The following is a 22,978-nucleotide window of genomic DNA, read 5'->3' as shown; positions in this document are numbered from 1 at the left end:
TGTAATGCTGTAATCTGGCAGTTATACTTTTTCCTGGGAGTGAGTCATCGTTTGCATAGATAGGCATTCTCTGAACTTAGAAAAGATTAACAAAAGTATCTTGGACAGTTCGAGTAGGCTCTAAAAGCCCTGCCAATTAACAATTTTTACCATTTTGGTGTATTGAAGTTCATAATTTATTTGAAATGCTTCCAGTAAAATCCTATTTATTAACTTCCTATTTTTTTTTTTAAAATCAGCTGTAGCTTTTTGCACTTGTTCTTTGTAAGGACATAATTGCAAGCCTATTAGATCATCTGCAGCCCTGGCCAGTACATTATTGTTCCTTACAGTACGTTCTTGAGTGTTTTCCAGGCTAGCTTTTAGCTGGGAATGACAGAAGACCCTTTAAGTACACTGTGTGGGGAAACAGACCCCTGCTTTCGTCTTTTTCTTCTGTTTTATTTATTTATTTATTTATTTATTTGCTGACACTGCTAGCACTTCATCCTTGCTGTCAGTGATTTTCCTTGTTTGAGATGAATTTGCTCATATGAATAATTTTAGCTGTATCCCCTAGGAGAAGTCTGGAAAGCAAGCTCTTAATTCACAAGACAGCACAATCGGCTTACAGGTAGTTGTGTAGTCAGGGTTGTTTAATCAAATGGTTTTTGCATGGAAAGCTTTTCCTGGAAAGTCAATCTTTTTTGTTCCCAAACACATTTTTATGTTCTCCTCTAAAGTTATTCCAGTTTGCATATCTGGTATTCATTTTCTTGGAATAGTCAACAAAATGTTTCTTCCTGTGAGAAAGATTTTAGGCATGCGTTTATATGTAACTGATATGTAACTGATTTTAAAGCTGAGCATCGGGAAAATTTATTTTTCATGGACTGCCCAGATGATTGTAGCACTTAAAGTTAGTTTTAGTCTGAAAAAATTCTAAACAATTCCCATGAATATCTTCAGTATTACCAGAAAATAATTGTTCACTTAGTATTACCTTGTAATATTTTTTGCTGTAATACCTGGGGAAAGTGAATATAAACAGGACTTAATTTCAATCATTCTTGAATTTAAGAAAATAATACTTTGGGCTATAAACTCTTTTGGTATTATCTTCTTTCCTTTCATCTATGTCTCTGTTTAGAAAAGATGAGTCAAAGTAACTAGACAATAGCACAAAAGTGAGAAGCATAATACGTAATAAAAACATATTTATTTTCAATTAAAAACGTTATTCTCAACCTGAAATCATTTAATTGCCTTGCCAGGAGAAATAAGTAAATAAGTAGAAGGGTAAAAATAGTGTTTGAATCTCAACTGGAACTCATTTTGATGGGAATTATTCATCAGAAAGAAGCAGCTGGAGTAGTTGCTTGGCCTGAGAACACAAAGCCATTTTTTATTGCAAAGGATACTATATACATGCTGGGGAAGAACTCGAACAGCAATCACTTGTGTTAATAGAGGTGATAGGTTATCAGTCTGCTGAAAGAAGTGGGGAAAAACTATATACTTATTTGTCACTTTTCAACTTTGAAACTTATGGCTGACAAATCTTGCCTATTTTCTTGTATTCCATCTAGTTTCATTACTGAAAATTTGGAACTGTTTACCTTGTCTTTACTGTGCCCATAAGCAATAAGCAGTTTAAAATCAATCTACTAAGACTGGCTTTACTGTTGTGTGCAGATGCAGAGTTCATAAGCTATCAAAATTCTGGCATATTAAGTGATTTCTGGTCATTCCAATATTACTTTTTAAAAATGCGTAGAACATTGTTACAGCTGTACTACCTAGAGTTGGTGATAAACTGAGGACTGAATCTTTTATGAAGATCTTAGTATAATAGCCAGTTATTTTAGCAGTACTCTTGGAAGCAAAATGGATAATAGTTTCATGTGTACTTAGGATTACCTGTGCTGTTGGATGGTTAGTCTAGGGATTTAAGTTGGTATGAACTGCAGCTACTTTCTGCAGGAAACTTTGGTAAGCATAGTTGATAATTCCACTAGAAAATGCTGCTTTGATTTCCAGAAAAGTTATTTCTTAGTAACGCTCAGACCTTGTTATTGTTAGTGGAACTATGTTTTCTCTATTTTGACTACCACAGTCATGTAATGGCTTCACTGAGACCTCCTACTTCGAATTCATGGTGATACCTTGTGCTGACTTGTGTTGCATACAGCTGTGCATCAGGCAGATACATTAGTGCAGATACGAGTCCATCTGACTGTTTGCAACAGTGGGTAAGGGCAGACAATAGCGACGAACACCTAAGTGGTGAATAGGAAGTTATGCATGCAGAGTACATTATCTCATTTCCCACAGTCTAACGCTTGGGTTCTAAGCCAGGTATTATGTATCTGACAGCCTTGATGAAACTTTTCTTCTCCATGGTCCCTCAGCACAAGCAGATATTTATCTCACAACATTATGCTCAGTTAAAATATACTGCTGGATGCTCAGAGCTATGAAAACCTTGGCAGATGGTGGAGTAGCCAATGTAAGGAAGTGTAATCAAAGGGAGAAAGAACTAAACAGTTCAAAGCAAAGCAAAATGAGAAAGGCAATAAATAAAGCAGGGAACGAAGCAATTGAAACTGTTCTGTACTTTTATCATAATAATGTTTATGTGATGACTAACCTTTAATCAGGAGACACTTAAAAATTTACGTTGGAAGGTAAAAGCTGCATTTAATTACCTTTGGAATTTAAGGCTGAATCTACTATTCATTTTTGTGTTTTGATATGTGTAGGCAGAGGAGCTTCACTGCATCCAGTAGAAGCAGATGGACACAAGAGTTTTAAAGGGCCCTGTTGTATAGTCGAGGTAGGAGAGAAGAGATGGCACTTGTTTTGATCTCCAGGCTGGCAGTGGAGCTATAATGCTGCAGAAGCTCCTAGAGAAAGGTGTGAGGCATGGTCTCCAAACACAGGACCAACTGGTATTCGACATGGTTGGAGGGGAAGGAAATGAGAAGCAGTAGGCAGATGAGTACATACAGAGAGGAGTGCTATAGTAGGTTGTTAAGGATGGGGAAAAAAAAAGCTTATTGAGAAAATCAGGAGGAAGGACCTAAGGAAAAAAAGTTACGATGATTAAATTAAGATCATAAACAACTTCTCAGAGAAAGCCTAAAACGCTTCATTCAAATTCATCAAATACTGTCTAACGTTTCTGTTGCCTTACAGGATTTTAATTACTATAGAGATGTTGCTGATGAGATATACGATCATACTGTAAAGTACAAATTTGAATATAGGCCATGAATACTTGTTTGAATGGTTATAAAAACGTATTTACTTTGACATGAATTGAAATCCATAATGTATTTCATGAATAGGGTTTAAAAGATTTTCTTTTAATGCTTTAGATGCCTGTTTTAAATGTGCTAGACTTTCTACAGAGACTTCCACATGGAGTCTGCAGATCTCTGTGGATGTTTTCCCAACACCAAGTCAGAATTTTCTTTCAAAGTTGAATTCCATTATGATTAGTTACACCACTCTAAATAGTTCTGTTTACTTAATGTTTACAGTCCTTAAATGTCTTCAGACCATTACTTGATCCTTGGTTGTTTCCTAGCCAAACAGAGCTTGTTTACTTCTCCCTTGACTTTTCAAAGTAGACCTGTTGTAATTGCTTTATCATTTACGTTGTTCAGTGACTTCCGAAAGTTTTCAATAAGGAAGTGTACAGTGCAATTACCAGATTTTATTTTAATTTCTATTTTATTCATTTTATTTTATTTTTTATTTTTTCTGAGGTGGTGCAGCGATGAATGCTGTCTGAACTTCTTCCCTTTAGGCATGCAAGTGTGTTGAAGATTTACCTCTGATATTTACTCTGCTATTGTACCCATAATGTCTTTTGAGTTGATAATTGTCATACACCTCTCTTGCTCAATCTTTTTCCCCTTACAGATAAACTAACTTGAATTTCCCTGCAAAGTTCCTATTTCACTGATGATGTTGGTGTTGCTAATTTGGTGTGTCCTTTATAAAAGTTTTTGACCTAAAAAATCTGTTCTGCTTTTCCTTTTAGAGCTATTTGTAAATTATTGTCTTGCTATCTAAATTCCAAATCTAAAGTCTATCTGTGATTTTGTACTATCCAGCCACCTGGTACCTAAGCATCATGGTATCTTGCTGATTGTTACTTCACCTTACAGGTTTTCAATGATTCGAGATTTATGAGCATTGCTACCATCCACAACAAATTGAGAGGGAGATTTTGTATACTCAGTGATGAAAAATAATAAATGACAATATAAACAGAGTGCTGTTGGAGTAGTGCTGTTTGACAACACTGATGAAACATTGTAGGTGGCATTCTGTTTAAGGCACCTACATTTAGTGTTTTTAGTGTGTGCAGAGCACTGGATATCTAGAATTCCCTTGTTATTCAACTTATTTATAACTACTATACCCCAGGAGGTATGATATTCTCATGCCATAGAGCATAGTCTCATGTCTTGCCTGCAGCTGCTCTTTCAAGATGGTGAATGTCTTCCAAATACATTGTGTGTTTGTCTTCTAGCACTCTGCAGGTGTTTAGGGGATACAAAAAGGCAGTAACTGCTTATGTTTAGGCTGTTACTCATCAAAACTGACTATCAAGTTCAGTGTTAGCTATGATACTTTTCATACCATTTATGTGTCTTCTGTGGAATTGATGAGAGAAAACCAAGAAAAGATTAATTCTATTTAGTGGCAAATTCTGTATTTTCACCCTATCAGGAAAGAGGATTTTCAGTCCTGAACAAGCTTGAACTAGTCAAATGAAAAGAGTACTTTCAGATTTCTTCATTACATACAATACGAGCTATGACACAGCTGCTCTCAGAGTGTATGTATGTATGTCACATACACACTTCTGTGAAGTTGAGGAAGGAGGAATTTTTCTGACTTTAATGAAAAAAATAGGTCTCAGTGTGTAGGTTGTAGACTGATAATCCACAATGTATTTGACATTTAGAATATATGTTTTTAAATTGGAGTTTTGTGAGCGATGATAAGCAAGTATGCAAGTAGGTTAATGTAAACGAACAGAAGGAGATTATACAAATTGTCAGTGATAAAACAATACATTGCTACTTTTTGATAAGTGGAAAAAGAAGTATTTTGAACGCTGGTTGTCATAACTTATACAAACTTGTCCAAAGAACTGCTAGGTTAATAGAGAATCACACGTTGATTCGCTGTTTTGTATCTTATCTGTTACAGCTTCCCATTGAACAAATACAATGAACATGTACTTTATTTCTTCTGAACAGCATTGCAAGGTCTAGCACTGAGTTAAATGTGCAGTTCTTGTAAGCTGAAAATTCTTGCCATCCTCCATTCATCTCTCAAATTTTGAAATTCAGTTCAGCCAGGAAATTATCTTCTGCTATTTCTTCTTCTATTCAGAAGGAGAAGAAAGGGAAATTGCATTTCAGAGATCTAAAATATGAAATAAAGTTTTATTTATATAGGACTACATCCTACAGGAAGTCACACAAACTTTTTGCTTTCTTTGGAGTAGGAATAAAAGGACAAACTTTTAAAAGGCATTTTGGCTTGTTGAGTTGTTTCAACTACCCAGGAGCCTTATAAGCTGTCTTGAAATGCTACACTATTTACAGCTAAAGTTGATTTTGCTAGAACTGCCTTAAGCACTAAAAGAGAATTGCTTGATAAAGAATCCATGTAGGACAGAGACCTAGAATTCTGTTTACTTCTATATTAAACATTACCAGCTGGCTCTTTGGGCATCTGCTCAAACATCTTTTGTGAAGAGGGCACAGAAAGTACTCTCTTGTATCTAACCAGTAAGTAATTTTAGCTCTGTTTATTACTCCCAGGCAGCTCTAACTTATTTGAAGAAGAAATCAGGCATAAAAGTTGCCTTCCTTGTATTAAAAACGTTCTATTAGCTCCTGCACACTAGTGTGGAAATTCCCCTATTAAATTTTGTACTGTTTTTTTAGACTGAAACTCATATAGAAATGGGATTATTCATTTTTTCAGATCAAACCAAGATCAGACTCTGGACAGCTAAAATGGAGTAGTCCATTTGTGTGGGGTTTATCAAATAAAATAATGTTTCTGCTTAGAGTTGAAAGTTACTACCTGTTGAAAGGCTTCAGCCAAATAAACTGAATTTTATAGCACAATTTCCCTTGTTTTATATATTTTCTCAAAAAACCTTTCTTCTAGCTCATTTTCTTCATTGGAATGACATGCTGTTAATGGAATTAAGTAGAATTCCCTGTTCTTCAGTAGCTTGTCTCTATTTCAGGGTTCCTCTAAAGTACTGTTTAATTTTGCATACATAACTTGCTATTTTTGTAGTATTTACTGAATCCAATCTACTAAGAAGTCTCAGGAATATATTTGGGATTCTGTCTAGGTTCTCTTGTTCTTCAAATGCTGATTTCTAGTAAAGCATTCCTGAAATTCTCTTCTCATCTCATGAAATATTTAGTATTTCTTTTCTTTGTTCCAGTCATTCAAAATTTTTTTTTTTTCCTACACATATAGCCTGTTATGTACTTCTAAGTTCATAGCTAAGTGGTTACTATTGAGAATGGAACTTCTATTATTATTGGAATTTTTATTATTATTTGGAGGTTGAACTAGATGATCTTTAAAGTTCCCTTCCAAACCAAACCATTCTATGACTGATTATTTAGAGATATTGTAAAACGAGCTGCGTAATGTATTAGAACATGCCTTGTTCATTAAAGCTTTTTTTCTGTAACTAGAAATAAGCCTTTAAAACTCCTGGCATCCCTCAACTACTTTTGTGGAAGGAAAAAAAAAGGCGAAAAATGATGTCTACATATGTAGGTCAATTTGTTCTTTTTTTTTTTTTTCCCTCTACAGAATGGTGAGTAAAACAATATGTTTGTTACATTCTCAAGCACAAATTCTAAAATAACTGATTTTCCTTATTGTCCGAAAAGATTCACTGAGTTAAAGTTTGGAGGCTGCAAACCTAGATGCAGTACTGAAAATTTACGATAGCTGAAATTTAAATCTGGAAAGTAAGATTCTAATAGCAATTACTGAAATTTTTGTGACCTAACATGAGGAGTTGGGATAACAGTTCTTTAGTGGGATTTTTTTTTCCCCCCCCCAAAATAGGTGTTACGAAAAATCACAAATCTTGTTTCCTTTTTTTTTTTTTTTAGGGTTATCAAGGATCAGCAGGAACTCCAGGTATCCCAGGAACTCCAGGGGTTCAAGTAAGATCCTGTTTCATTTTCCACTCTACTCAGCACTGGTGTGGTATCACATTTATCTCTGTGTGCAGGTTTGGATGCCACAATATAAGAAAGACATAAAAATATTAGAGTACCCAGTGGAGGGCTGGAGGGCACGATATATGAGGAGTGGCTGAGGTCCCTTGGTGTGCTCAGCCCAGAGAGCAGGAGCTGAGGGAGGCCTGATGGCAGCTTCAGCTCCTCACAGGGAGCAGAGGGGCAGCACTGAGCTCTGCTCTGTGTGACAGCGACAGGGCCTGAGGGAACGGCATGGAGCTGCATCAGGGGAGGGCAGCTGGGGGTGAGGGACAGGGCTGCGCCAGAGGTGGTGGGCATGGAACGGGCTGCACAGGGCTGTGGGCACAGCTCTGAGCTGCTGGAGTTCAAGGAGTGTTTGGACAGTGCTCTCAGACATCGGGTTTGAACTTTGGGTGAACCTGCGTGGAGCCAGGAGCTGGAATCAAGAATCCTTATGGGTCCCTTGCAGCTTGGGGTATGCTATGGAAATCTGACATAAATTATCATCTGATTGAGAGCAGAAAAGCTTTGCAGAGGCTTTAGGATATTCTGGGTTGATTTGCGGAGTCCAATTATGTGACATTCAACAAGGCTAAGTGTCAAGTCCTAGGCTTGGGTCATAATAACCTTAAACAGCGATACAGGCTTATGAAAGAGTGTCTGGAAATTTGCCTGGAAGGAAAGGATGTGGGCAGTCTGGAGGTTGACAGCTGGCTGAACATGAGTCAGCAGTGTGCCCAGGTGTCCAAGAAGACCAATGGCATTGTGTCCTGTATCAACACAGCTCTGGTGAAACAGCACCTCAAATATTGAGTTCAGTTTTGAGCCCCTCGCTGTAAGAAGTATCTGAGTTGCTCAAATATATGCAGAGAAGAGAAATGAAGCTAGTAAGGGGATTAGAAAATGAATAGTGAGAAGTTGAGGGAATTGAGGTTGGAGAAGAGGAGTCTGAGGTGAGACCTCATTGCTCTCTACTGCTACCTGAAAACAAGTTCCCGTGAGGAGGGCATTAATCTCTTTTCTCAGCTGATGTGTGACAGGACGAGAAAACAGTCACAAGTGGCACTCAGGGAATTTTATCTTGGATATGAAGAATAATTTTTTTATGGAGAGGGTGTCAAACATTGAAAGGGGTTATCCAGGAAAGTGGTGGAGTCACCATTCCTGGAGGTATTTAAGAGACGTGGCAGTAAGGGATATGGTTTATTTTTAAGTCAGTTTTTTGAATGGCCTTGGTCATCTTGAAGTTATTTTCCTTTGTATGAGTCATAGAATCTAGGTATTTCTATGGTTCTGTGATTCTAAACGCTACCTACTCTCTCTCAGTATTCACTATTTCTCATTGAGAGCTGAGGTGCGAAGAATAAAAAAGGCTCCAGGGATAGCATGAATTCAGGGACAATGCTTGGATGAATTGCATTGCGACTCACATAGTCTTGGAGTTTGTTAGTAGGTTGTCAGTTAGATCACAGATGTAATCACAGCTAGTCAAGGCCTGTAGGAGAAGGCCTCACCTGGGGCTTGGATATTTTCATTCTGATATAGAAGCCAAACAGTAGTTCCTTTTGTTTTAATTTGCACTGATAACAGTGATCTTGAGTCATGTCATGGCAATTGATTTGTTCTAGATGGCCCTGCTTGAGCTGGGAGGTTGGACCAGGTGACTTGTGGAGGTTCTTTCTAACCTCAACTCTTCTGTAATTAGCCGCTAATCACATGTCTAAACAAAGATTTCAGATTAAGTCCAAAGTGATTGTAAGGAATTCTTTCTCTTCTTCATAATATTTAATTTAGGAGCATTTACTGGGACAGTTATTGCAAACCAGTGCTGTATTTTACACATAACATGATCCGGTCTTGCTGAATAGTTGAATTAAATATCTGAGAGCATGTCGGGACCAAGAGCCACACCACACCACAGCGTATGTGAAGACTGTCTGATGGATATTTGAAAGGAAGGCACATCAGTGCGATCTGTCTGACAATCCTTTTTGCTTGGGGTGCTCCTCAGTTATAGCAAATAATAGTTTTGATTTTCCCAAGTCATGGATTATGAGCGTGCTGAATACTCACATTAGATATGTTTCATGATTATTTTTGATTTAGTGTATAGTTACCAAAATGCTGTGATCAGATAATTCGTGGGTTACATTGCATTGCATATCTGGGTCTCATTCTGTGTCTTAGCACTGTGTCTTAATATTTCAGCTGTTATTTTTTTTTCCTCTCTTAGGGACCTCGTGGCTTACCAGGCATCAAGGGAGAACCAGGAAAGGATGGAACAAAGGTGAAAACAATCAAACAAAAAAATGCAATTAAAAGAATTCTTATTCTCACATCATTTTGGTCATACAATGAATAATACCAGTATTTTCACAAGAATCCTCTGTGAAATTCTGAATCTGGTCACCTTTCTTCAGTGTATGTAGACATTAGCACTGCCAGTAATCCCTTTATTGCTCTGAACAATTTACAGTTAGAAAACATATGTACATTTAATTGACTGGTAGTTTGATACAGATGTGTCAAAGTGGTTTCTTTCCACCTCGTCACCTTTTTGCTCTGTAAGTGATCATCCAGATGAGCTAGGGAAGGATGTTTGGATAACACTTTTTTTGTCAGAAAACAAGGGCTTTTAAATTAAAACCAAAAAAATTAAATTAAAACCAAAGGTTTCTTTGGAAAAATTCTAGCTGAGGTCTAGCAGGCACCTTGTTGGTGTTGACAGATGTGCAAGCTTAAATATAAGACCTTTCTAATAATCAGTATAAACTTGAGTCTGGATCTCCTGTATGCAGAACAATTAAACCAGTCTGCGGCTGTTGTTGTTGGCAAGTCTGTTTGAATATTTGTGTCCACCCTTCTGTCATATGTTTGCCCTGTAAGAAATAGGTTTAGAAAAGTTATGTTTGTTGAGATACAAGCTTATTTTCTTTCTTGTGTAATAAAATTTCAGCGCCTCCATTTTTTGGTTTTTTTTTTTTTGCTGTTTTTTTTTGTTGTTTGTTTTTTTAAATGAAAGTTCATTTTCAAAACAGATTTTACTATAAAATTTTCTTCTGAAGTTCCCAATCCTAATAGCAGGTCCATACATTCATTACGGTTCGGTAGAACCCTATAATGTATTATGTGAAATGAAAAATGTGCCTATATATTCTGTTGCTGTAGTGGCCTTATGTCTAATTGATCAGACAGTATCAGGCCATGTGCTGAAAGTGAGATACTGGTGACGAAAAATGCTGTTCTCCTGGCAGTGTAAGGTTGTGACAGATAGAATGTTTCCTAATGCTCAGTCCAGCCCTGTTTAAATTATGCCAAGAAACAGGGCTTCCACCACTGTTTTAGAGAACTTCTTCCACAATAAAGTAGGTCTTGCCATTAGAAACTTTTTCCTAATGATTAAGCCCAAATGTTCATCTCTTAATTTCATCCTCTTACTTATGAAGTTTCTAGAGCAACTAATTTAAAACTGTTTCCATTGCCAAGTCTTTCAGTTTACCCAATAATTGAATCACCACTTCTGAGCAGAAATTAGGGTTCCATTCCTTTACAACAGCAAGCAACGGATGCATAAAAGGTTTATTTTATGAGTTTTGAATATTTTTTTCAACTGTTTTCCATTTCTATTGCTCGTTTTCCATACTTATTTGTTGAGAGATACTTTGATTTTATTAACCCACAAGCTTTCTTTCCCACAGTTGTGTTCCTGTCTTGTGGCATGTGTGACAGACCACTAGAAGTCTCCTTAGGCATGGATTATTTTGATAAATACCGCTCAGACATGCTATCATTTGTATTTAATCTTAGAATTTAAAAATATATATAAAATAACTTCCTGGACATAATTTATTATTCCTCTCTTATGGCTGAAATATATTATACAAATTGAAATATATCACTCTTTTTTTTTATTTAGAAATTAATAGAAAGATCCCAGAAACTATCTGGTGATTTCTATTGGGAATGAAGTAGGGCCAGTCCACAGAGACTTTTTATAGCTTCAGGTCAGCAGGTGCCTAGTTATAATTTAACCTCTTGTTGTAATAGCTCAAGGAAACTTGCAGTCTGATAAATATCCTCAGTACCAATAGCAAAAGTTCTGAAATTCCTGATTGTCAGCTGCGAGGACAAGAGAAAGAACTTTTGTTCTGGCTTTTGTTTTCAATTACCAACTGCTTTTGCCAAAGTAGATTGTTTCTTTAATTGAAATCAGAACTCACTTGTCAAAGTGCCAAATTTTTATCAATTTAATTCTGTTTCATTTTGTTTATTTAAAGAAAAAATACTTAATGCCTTATTATTGAATTTATTGCTCATCCAGAATAAGCTTGTAGGAAATTTTATGAGGTCAGTAGGTTTTTGATATTATCAATGAAAGAATGGGACAGAACCATCCCAGATTAAGGAACTTTCCTTACTCTTTGGGAATTAGGAGTGAGTGGAAGAGTTGTCACAGTTACTACAGAGGTTTTCAAAGCTTTTTTCAAAACTTTTTAAAAGTTGCTGTTTTGGAACCTCAGTAAACCTTATGGGAGATTACAGTAAAATGTTCAAAACATTTTAGTGGTTACTTTTTGTTTTCTGTATTAAATTGTGTTTAAATATTAATGAACACACATCAGTCAGCATACGAATATTCTGTTGTTGATACAGTAATATGTAACATCTTTAAACTGTTGACCAGTTAGATTATGGGTGTTATTAAATATTAATTATTTTAGATATAAGGATTTGAAATATGTTTGCTTTTTTAGGGTGACCGTGGACTGCCTGGTTTTCCTGGATTACATGGGATGCCAGCACCAAAGGTTGAAAATAAAAACTTGTTACAATATTCCTATGTCTCAGCCTGCTCTATATAGCTTTTTTAACAAATAAGTGCTCATATGCACTACTGATGCAGTTGATGAAATAAACAGATCTGATGTTGAAGTTGAAGGGTAATACATGCTGTAGGCCTTGATTACAGGCCAGTTTTCATTGCCTGATTATCAAGCATTAACAAGCAATGAAAACTACCTATGGGGTTTTCTTTTCCATTTTTGTTCTGTTCTGTGGAATTTTATGTGAATTACTCTGAACTTCAGTTTTAAAGTACTTAGTACTCTTCTACATCCAAGTAATTTGTCAGGAACTGAAAAATAATCATAGAATTTTCTAGAAGTTATTCAATTTAAGTGACAGTATTTTGATGGATAGGTTCAGTGTAACCAGAATAAGTTTTTCAAATGTATGTTTTCCATAACATCATCAAACATATCCTCTATGTTAGTATTCAACTGGATTGACTTCTTAGTTTTTCCAAATCTGTTTTTTCAACCTTTCAGATAAGGTTTTCATTAAAGTACAGCACTTCATGGAGATCTGAATTTTCACTGAAGTACCAACCTGTAGAAAGTAACCAGAAAGTCAAAGTGCCTTATGCTCAGTTTCCATTGAAATGAAAAGCAATAAGCCTGTGAGTTGTGAGTTGTAGAGTGCCTCACCAGTGGTCAGTCTCAGCTTCTTTCCTAGGAAGGCTTGGAAAATTCAAGATTTGATTTTACTTTCTTGATAGTTTTCCTCCTTTATTTTTTCTTTTCTATCAAGTGGATATGTTACTTTGTGTGTATATACATACTTGTGTATGTATCTACTTCTATTTCTAAAGTCAACTTATTCACACACATTTTGTCTAGGGAGAAAGGGGCCCTAAAGGAGACCAAGGACTGCCAGGAATATATGGAAAAAAGGCAAGTAAAATTATAAAATAATGTTGCTGATACGTGTGGTGGGGCTGTTTGTCACGTTTTTTCCCCACTTCTGTGCAGCATTTTTACTCTGTCTTAAAGATGCCTCTCAGCAGCACTGCCATTTTGGCTGCTGGGCCCAGCTGTGCACTGCAGTGGGGCCACTGGAGCTGGCTGTGTGTGGCACGGGGCAGCCTGCTGCCAGCGCCTGGGCACCTGCACCCAATACAATATCGTTTATATTTCATGAGAGCTGTAGTTACAGAGGGTTTAAATCTGCACTCCTAGTTCAGTCATCATTCCACTGAGGATATGCTCTTGTTTAATAACAATGGCCTTTGGATATCTTGATAACACTCTTCATCCTTTTGACAGTGTATTAATGTAACTCATTCTAATACAACACAAAATGCACATGAATATATTTTTACAAATGTATCTATGCCTTTATTAGGGTGTATATGTATTAATAATATTGCAAAACAGTCTGGACTTTTTAAAGCATATTTACACTTCTGAAATGGATCATAATTATTAATCAATTCCTGCCTATGTTAAGAAAAGAATAGACCTTCCACAGTTTTTCAGAATAAGAAATAACGTGTGAAAATGCTGTTTAAATAGGTTGGATTTGAAGCATTAGCATTTAGTATCATTTATTTTTGTTTTCTGCTTTTCTTAGGGATCAAAGGGAGAGAAAGGTGATACAGGGTTTCCAGGAATGCCTGGGCGATCCGTAAGTTCTACCCAGACAATGTGATGTGCCTTTAACTTTTTTGTGTGTGTTAATTTACCTACTGACGACTGTTAACTGTTGCCACAGGGAGACCCTGGCAGAAGTGGGAAAGATGGATTGCCAGGAAGTCCTGGTTTCAAGGTATTTACAAATATATACTCATATATTGACAAGTCTTAACCTGTTTGTCTAAATATATTTGGTTTATTCTGTGGAGAAAAACTAGACATTAAAACAGTATTGGGAAATGTCAAGATTTACTGCAGTGACTGGGCATACTTCATTGATTTCAGTCAGTTTGTAAACAGGAGCAGTAGCTTTTATTAAGAGTGTATTAGTGATCATCAAATATTTGTTCATCTTTGCAACTTTTTTATTCTCTGCCAAGCATGGAGGTGGCGCAACTACCCTGTGTGTTTGTATCATCCAGAACTGTCTTCATTATGAAAAAAATTTCACCCTTATTTGCATAAGAAAATGCATACCTATATTTTATTCAGCTGACTTAACTACTAAGACCACTCATAAATTTGCAGTGTTACTTGCTGCTTTTGGGTACCCCAGGTGACCTGTGAGTGCCATTTTAGAAGGACACAGGTCTTCTCTAGGTGATATCTGCCAGTCTGATGTGAACTCTGGCTTCCCTGCAGCACCTCAGATAGCACCAGGGAGCTGAATCAAGCCCCTCATAACTGTCATGGCATCCTAGATCTTAGAAAAGCACATATACGTGTCTTAATGTGTAGTTAAAGAAGCAAGCCAGTTCAAATTTTTTACTTGTATACAACAATACAGTGCTGCTAGTCTAAAAATTGCCCAGCATATCTAAAATAACAGCCTTTTAAAAGTACCATGAAATTAAACTCCAATGTTATGTAAACTCCTACATTCATTTCATTTTGATCTTCCACGCCATTTCTACTTGCCTATGAATTTTCATTATTAGCATATATCTACAACAGCATACTTTGACACTTGCAACTGTCTCAGGCAAAGACAATTATACAGATATTCTTAAAACAGTTAGATTTATGCCTGTGGACATAGCTATCTGTGTTCCCATTAAAGCCAGAGAAGGCTCATTCAGCTATGGGAGTGGAATCTGGAGAGCAATTCAGCTCAAAGAAGTAAGACTTGTAGACACCAGCTTAATGGACCACATAAAGCATTACATGTAAATTTGAGATGTGTTAAAGTGTCCAAAGCATCACGAGGTGTTGAGTATTTAAAAAATGACCAAATGTGGGCAATGAAATTGAGATCTTGGTGACTGACAGCTGAATCAAGACCGAATCTTGACAATTCTATATCTGTTGGCTACAATATGAGCTTGTATGTCTTTCTTTCAAATGACTTCTCCTGTATTTTCCCTGCATATACACAGATATGTACAGATATCCCTGCTAATTTGGTGGAGAAGTCCCTTTTGTGGCTTTTCAGGAAATAGAACAACTAATTAGATATTAGATGTTTTCCTTTTAATTGATGTGGGCAGATAATAGCAACAGTTGTTGAGCAAAAAAATTTTAACTGCCACACATTTCAGCATCTTTTAGAGTGAAGTGTTATACTGATAAATCAGAAATTTGGAGAGTACATTGATCTGGCTTCATGCTTCTAAACAAAATGCAGATGATTCAATATATTAATGTGAAAATGTGTACATTTAAATTAGAAGACTTTTTCTTGTCTATTTTCTTAATGTGATTACCATAGTGCAAAAATATGACTCATTGGTTTTTATTCACTTTAAAATGTAATACTTATGCTGTATTAATTCAAACATTTTGTTAATTTGACTTCCACATCTGTTTGCTAAATGTTGTAAAACATTGCTTCATTCTGAATCCATAACCAAGCTGGGAGCAGTAACAGGCTGTTTCTGAAGAAATGCTGAAGCTTTTCTGGTTTCTTACAATATTCATTTTGGGAAAGAAAATGGAAGAAAAAGTATACCTCGAAACCCAGATGCTGCTCAATGTGACTTCAATACCAGTTTTTGTAATTTATATCAGCTACTATATTGTTTTATGTATTTAATTGGTACTATATTGTTTTATGTATTTAATTGGTCTACATTTGTTTCGTGTACTTTTGCAATTATTTTTCAAATTTTCAGAGTGTTTTGGGGATTGTACATATTTTGAGTAAGAGCATGAAGATTTAATTGTGTCTGCTACCACTGTAGTTCTGAAGTGCTTTGAAACATTTTTCATGCAATCAGTTGTACTAACAATTAGACAAAAACAATTTATTAGAACTATATGACCTTGAACAAATAGTTGCTGTTCTGATTCAACTCTTCTCAAATTTCAAAAGGTGATCCTCAGTTGTTTCTTTTTGCAAACTGTTTGACAACTGTCTGCTGGGCACAGAATGAGGGAATTCTGGACTGAGAACTTCTCACTGTTTTTGTAACTGTTTTGAGTTGTCTATTTGATGGAGCCTTGATCATGTGTTTTTGCTTTACATTTTACTTTTAATAAGAATAGTAATTTACTAATCGAAATAATTATTATTATGTGAAATAAGGTCTTTTTTGAATATGGTATTCAACAGTTTTTATCATTTTAAAGGGAGAAGTTGGGCAGCCTGGATCTCCAGGACTAGAGGGACATCGGGGAGAGCCTGTAAGTATTACATTGCTGACATTATTCTTAGATGCTTTTTTTTATTTGTATTTTTTCTGTGAAAGGATATTGCACTTCATGTTTCACCCATTTTGATTTGTATTGGTTGTTATGTCCTTTTTTGTAAAAGCACATTTATTTTCTATTGCTCATCTTTAAATTTGGATTTAATAAAAGAAATAAACCTTTAAAGTCAAAGATGCCTTAAAAGATTCTGAATTATGTTGCTGTTATGCACCAGTTTTTATAGATAATATAAAATTTTTTTATTATTGACTTATTTCCTATTGAAAGGATGTTTTGGCGAGTTATTGGTGGTTACTTGAGGAAAGACTGGCTGTTTTTAACTCTCATTTTTGCAACATGGAATATGTTATTTTATATATTTGTTAATTGAGTTTACTTTTCCACTTCCTGCTTTCTCTCTTTGCTTATTTACTTCCTTGTATCTTGTTATACTGGCCATGTTATCTAAATCTCTGGTCTACTAGCTTACCTGGAAGCATGTTGCTGCATTATTGTTTTGCTTGTTTCCCAATACGTTGTTCTTCTGCTGGTATTTGGGAAACTTTTTTCCTGCTGTTTTTATGTGGTAAACGATGTCCTTCTGGTTTCCTTGTTTTGCTCTTCAAGGCCACCAGTCTTTGCTCAGAAGGCAGAGGATCTAAGGTATCTGAAGAAAGCTGAAGGCTTTCAGTGCTGATAGTGAGCCAGCTGTCTTCAAGCGATGAGTAATCATTCTTTAGGCCAAGAAGTGATTGGAGCTCAGTTTGTGAATCATTGCCTTTCAGATGTATTTTAAGATAAGAAGGGGAAGTTTTAAAAGATTGTAAATTTATATAGTATTAAATGGTTAAGCCAGATTGTATTACGTGCTCCAGTTTTAGTTAGTGGAGGTTCTTTTGAAGAGCAGAAAGTCTACTTGCTGATCAGGATATTGCCTGAAGGTAGCCAGTATGACATGTAAGGCACCTAGTAGTGTCTGATTCTCTACCTGTGATGCTGGTGTAGTGCCAAACTGTATGGGCAGGTGTGGTGCCTCCATCTATTTAGATCTTGGAAGTACAGCAAGAGATGTCTCAACCACTATATGGCAAAAGTGTGTGGTTGTAGTGTGGGAAATGAAAACTATCCCAGTCAGCCACAGTGACTGGTGTATGTGGGCTCCTTTAATCGAGTAGGAAGTAGTGGGCCCTTGTCCAATGGAAAGTGAACTGGAATGTGGGGCTGTCGGGAATACCTTGTGCACTTCACTACTTCCATTGTTCCCGTTTTTCCTCCAACACATACTTGATACAAAATGTGTAAGCTCCTCTTTGCTCTTCTGTTACCATGATTTCTCCAATTGAGAATAGTCTTCTCTAGTGGGATACCCTAGTAGTTATAGCATTCATATGGGAGAAAGGTACCCACCTTTGTTATGAATTCCCTGAGATAGTGAAATAGGCAGCCTAAGCTCAAGACAGACCTTGTGTGTATCTTTTCAAACTATGGCTGTGTATCGGCCAAGCAGATGCAGCTGTGGCCCTGGAGCAGCTCAGTAGGTTGCATGGATACTTCATCCACACAATTTTTATTTCTTACATTCAGTCACATTAGTGTTAAACATGGCCTAATTTGTTGTTAGCCTTTTTAAAAATAGCAATCTTTTGATTCCTTCTGCATTAACAAATAAAAAGAGTGTGATTGCAAAGTGAATGCATCTTGAAACAATGTCTAAGAAGCAACTGCCTAGCACACAGCACAACTGAACTGAGCTCCCATTGCCTCCAGCAACTGAAAGGTGTGGTTACTTTCTGGACAATATGCCATACTGTCTTGTATATTATTACTCTTATTAATCCTCACATATATGAGCAGGAAAGAATTGGTTGTTAAAATAATGCCAACTGAAATGGTTGTTTTCCTTAGTAGTACTAGGGGAACTGAAGTTAGCAAGTCTATCCTCCTGATCCTACGTGCTCTGTATAAGAAAAATATTTGATATTATAGAATTCTCTCCAAAGCATTTGGTGAAACTAGTAATCAAGCTCAGCTTACCAATGACAAACAGGCCATGCTCCAAGTGTAGTCATGCTGTCACTTGAGTGGCACTTTAATGGCTAGTCATGCATCTTATGACAGGCTGTTTTGGGAAATACAGGTTTTTGAGGGACAAGCTGTCTAAAGGGTAGAATAAACCATTTCATATTTGAACTTAATTTCAGCCTAGTTCTCCTTTCTAAGGTAGGTAGAGCTTTGTCAGAGTTTGGTTTCACAGAAAGCAAAGTGAGATGTGAGTTTACAGTTCTGCAGATGGGAATTCTGAAGTGAGTGCTTGTGGATGAAACTGGCAGGACATTTATAGCACTCTTCCAGGCCTGGCATATGCTGTCTTGCCACAAGTAATGTGTCTGACCAATTGCAGCTGCTGATGTTTACTCTCCAGAAATCGTATTTTTCAGAAATACAGCTGTAAATACTTAAAATGATAGAATTTGCCCTTAATATTTAGGCCACATCATTAGACCTCAGATGTGGTCTTTTATGACAGTGACAGTGGTACAGCGTGACTTTTAGCTTCTGACCAGACTCCTGCTGTTATACCTCATAGTTTGTCTGTTTGTCTCCTATTACTGCACCAGTACTGTCAGTGCTAGATCAGTGAATTCTCTAAAAATTACTCTCTAAAATTCACAAGGTGTCTGATCTGTGCTAGCGTACCAGAGTTCTTTTTTGAAGCATGCTCAAGGTAAACCAATGAAATTACAGACTACAGAAGTTGCTGAATTTTCCCTCAGAAAGCAGAAATCTTTATAATATGACATAATAAAATGATGTAAATAGGTAGGCTGTATATTTGGACAGAAACCTAAGGTTAATGTAGTTCTGCTGCATCTACAGACATGCTGAGAATAATAGAAATAGGATGCAAGGAGAAGCAGTTCCTGATTTGCTTATATGGTAGTATGCAGAACTAAATATATTCTTGGTGCTTCTTCTGTGTGCCACATAGTATTGCCACCTGTCCCTTACCGTGTAATTTTCCAGCATTTCCTTTGCACCAACAAATTGTCTTTACTGTAGACCTTACAGTGCAACACCTCCTTGAGGCAGGATGCTTTGTCATGCGGTCTTCATTATGTTGTGTTACCTCTTATCGTTCTTGGTATAGGAAACTATGCCAAGGAAAAAGCAAACACAGTCCTGTTGGTTAATACTTTAAATGTATGTTGATAACATTCCTGTCCATGTTCTCCGGACAAATAGCTGATCATAAAAACAGGAAATAATATTTATTTATTAAGAAGTAGTTGCAGCTGGTTCTGATGAACTTTCTTCTTCAGTTCAGCTCTGCATTTATTATATCGTTGTCTGTCGAAGGTGACAGGTAAAATGTGCAAATTTTAATAGAGGCAAGTCCACTATTCTATGTAGGATGGAACAGGAGATAATTTTAACATCAGGAAGTTGTCATTTATTTAACTTGTATTTTCTATCATCTGCTTTGAGAGAGTGATTTATAAAATACTCTTCTGCACTTAAAAGCAAACACAAAATCTCTCCAGGATAAGTATGCAGTAGTGGCTGTGACAAGTTGTTGGCCTTTTTTTTTTTTTTTTTTTTTTTAAATCTAGAAGTGTTTCTTAATTTTCTGAATGCACCTATTCTGATAATTGTTATACTTCTATTTTCATTCTCTCAGTAGAAGATTGCAGCATAAAAATCCTGTTAGGTTTTGAACGCTCTAAGGATCATATGCAGCACAGGTTTAGTAGTTGTGAAAATGTTTCATGGAGTACTAAACAATCATTTAAATTTTACATTGTCTTGAAGTAGGCTCTATTATGAAAGTAGTCTATTTAGAAGCAGTTATTCCCTGTCAATCATTAAGAGAAATGTAGTCAGCATACATAGGAGACTCAGCAATCTGGCTGGTGTAAGTCCATCAAAATTCTTAGCCTCAAAGCTAATAATTATTTTTTTCCACTTGTCTGAGTACCTGAGTAGTGGCAGCTGAGCATTGGTGGCTTACTTTCCAGAGGTACCAGCATTCCAGTCATAAGGGAAATAAGGACTAGTGTTTTCTCTGCACATTATGTCCTCTGGGTCTGAAAACATATGTGATTTCTTTCTTGAAAAATTTGCCTTGGACCTTTACTTATAAAGTGAAAGGGCTCTTCAAGTGGGGTGAGGTTTTTCTTTGACATGCAGTAAGACTTTGGTAGGTAAAATGCCATACATTGTTATTTCTTCACAACTAGATTTTGTTGGTCAAATTAATTTTTTAATGATTGTTTACTAAATTATTCTATGCTAAATTTTTAGAAGCAGGATTACTTTTCTGATGATGGTCTTCTCCTTCCCTTCTTCCTTCCACTGCAAAAAAAAAAAAAAAAAAAAGAAAAAAGAAAAAAAAAGTGAAAGGTAGTGCATCAGTCATTTTTCCTTGAGAGGCTTTGTGGAATTGTGAGAGTAGTCAGGGCAGATACTTGCTGAGGACTTTCTGATTGCTGGAGCTACTATTACAGATGCTAATCTTCCCTCTTGAGAAGGAGGGAGATGACAGCTTTGATAACACAATAATTTCAGTAATCTTTCTTAGATTTTTTTGGAGTGCAGATTTTCCTCAAAACACTCAAAAAAAAACCCAGTGCTTTTTGAGTGCTGGTTTTCCTGGCAATTTTAACTTCCAACCAAACTCACTTAAAAGGTGCATATATTTTTAATGAAAACATTATTTGCAACATTTCTTATCTTCATCATTTGGTCTGACAATTTATGTTAATTAAGTGCATTCTGTCTTGCATTTTCAGTAAATTTAATTGCTTTTAAGAAGATGAATGTGTGAATGGTGCTGTAAAGAAACAGGTGATTAAAATACGTCTGGGACCTCTGGCAGGTTAATGTCAACGGCTCTATTATTCCTACGTGAGAGAAATGTTAGACATGGCAACCTAGCTGCTGATCCAAATTGTATTGAAGTCATTGGAGGGATTCTCACTGATTTCAATCTGGACAGCGGCCACAATAAGTACTGTAATAAACTTGGATCCGCTGACCAAATGAAGCTTGGAAAATAATGCCTGCATTTCTAAGTTGTAAAATCAAACAGTTCTTTTCCATCTAATTCTCACTTTCTATCTTTTCTTTGTGATTTCTAGTTCGTACATTTTGGCTTCACACACATGCAATTAGATGAATTATTTTCATTTTCTGCACTTAGATGGCATCTCTTTATTTTTGTTATGTCTGCAAAGACTTAGGAAAGTATTATTTTTTGGAATTCTGCAGTTAGCATCAGTTCAGATCAGATAACTTATTCTGGAAAATCAGGCCGGGAGAAGCCCAGTGGTGTAGAAATACTTCTGGCCAAGACGGTGTACCAGTTTAAAATCTCCCTACTGATATGTTGAACTTTATTACATTAAATAGAATCTTGCCATTTGTTAAGATCTCTCTTAACTTTTTGTTAACTTCCTATATTCTAAAAAAAATCTGTTTAAAAAGCATGATTCTGTAACAACTGTCCTGCAGCAAACAATTTAAATGCACTTTTTAAAAAATTGAAGTATCTTCTAAGCACAAAATTGTTGGTAGTACTTGTTTATTTGTATTCAATGAGTGATTCCAATAAACTTCCTGTATTGAAAGACTTTGTTTTTAATATATATCATGACCAACAATTCCTTTCAGACAGAAACTTTTAAATAGTGTATATTTCTACTTAGGCATTTTTTCTGAAAAGATGACATGTCAGAAATCAATTAGTACTTGGGGCTAATGAAACACGTGGAATATATGATGCTGTTCTTAGGTCAAGCTACAAAACAAATTATCTTTAGGATTTTGACACCATTTACCCATATTGGACTGATATGGAATAAATTACGTGACCAGCAAAAACAAGCTCTGTAGATCCAAAAAGAAGCAATGTTAGTACAGAAATATTTAGTACAGAGTAGTACAGAAATATCAAATCATTTAAGAAGGAATCTTTGGCTCACACTGCAGTAATCTGTTTCAGTAGTTAAATTTAGCCATAGCAATTACAGATTAAACCAAGGTATGATTTTCCTTGCTTGTACTCTGGAAGGGTTTCATTGCATTCTCTGCACTGACTTTTGTTACCTGTCTTAAGCACAGGTAAGAACTGCCAAACAGACTAAAACTAAGGGAACTATCACAGAACCTTTTCTCTGAGAATGAATAGGAGTATGTAGAAGATCTATTTTCTTTCCTCCTTTATTTACTGCCAGATTCTGACTGTGTTTAGGGATTTCGTTAGTCAAAAGTGCAAGCTGGTCCTTTCTACTTAATGTCCTGCAGTGAACCAATTCTCTGGTAGTTTAATGATCCTTTTGGAACACATCCTATGACAAGTTTCACATTATGGGCCATGTGGGAAAAAAAAAGCATAATTTGTTATTAAACCCACTTCCTGCTAATTTAAATAACTGGGCCCTTACTGCAGAAAATTGGGAATGGCCAAAAATTGTATTCTTCCACATCAGTGTGATCTGAGTGAGTAGAATTGCAATTTTTGCAGTGTTTAACACCCAGGAGCATTGGTACAAGGAACAGAGCAGCAGGCAATGCCCTGCCATCCTTACCCTAACTCTGATGTGCCAGATGCTCACACTGTGCAAT

General features: G+C 36.2%; 1 protein-coding gene across 4 annotated transcripts in view; it reads left to right on the top strand.

The window, feature by feature from the left end:
- The window catches only part of COL21A1 (collagen type XXI alpha 1 chain), a 101,680-nt gene that overhangs the window by 47,907 nt on the left and 30,795 nt on the right, over positions 1-22,978 (top strand). For all 4 annotated transcript variants that reach the window (XM_042825692.1, XM_042825700.1, XM_042825704.1 and 1 more), the window contains exons 11-17: positions 7,164-7,217; positions 9,487-9,540; positions 12,008-12,061; positions 12,932-12,985; positions 13,665-13,718; positions 13,806-13,859; positions 16,295-16,348. In XM_042825692.1, the coding sequence (XP_042681626.1) occupies positions 7,164-7,217; positions 9,487-9,540; positions 12,008-12,061; positions 12,932-12,985; positions 13,665-13,718; positions 13,806-13,859; positions 16,295-16,348 (378 nt within the window). The remainder of the gene's footprint in view (positions 1-7,163; positions 7,218-9,486; positions 9,541-12,007; positions 12,062-12,931; positions 12,986-13,664; positions 13,719-13,805; positions 13,860-16,294; positions 16,349-22,978) is intronic.

This window comes from Centrocercus urophasianus, unplaced genomic scaffold, assembly GCF_019232065.1.
Source record: "Centrocercus urophasianus isolate 14NV4802_14NV808 unplaced genomic scaffold, USGS_Curo_1.0 seq_10, whole genome shotgun sequence".
Taxonomy (NCBI): Eukaryota; Metazoa; Chordata; class Aves; order Galliformes; family Phasianidae; genus Centrocercus; species Centrocercus urophasianus.
The sequence above is the reverse complement of the archived record's forward strand: the minus strand, read 5'-3'. Positions and strand labels throughout refer to the sequence as shown.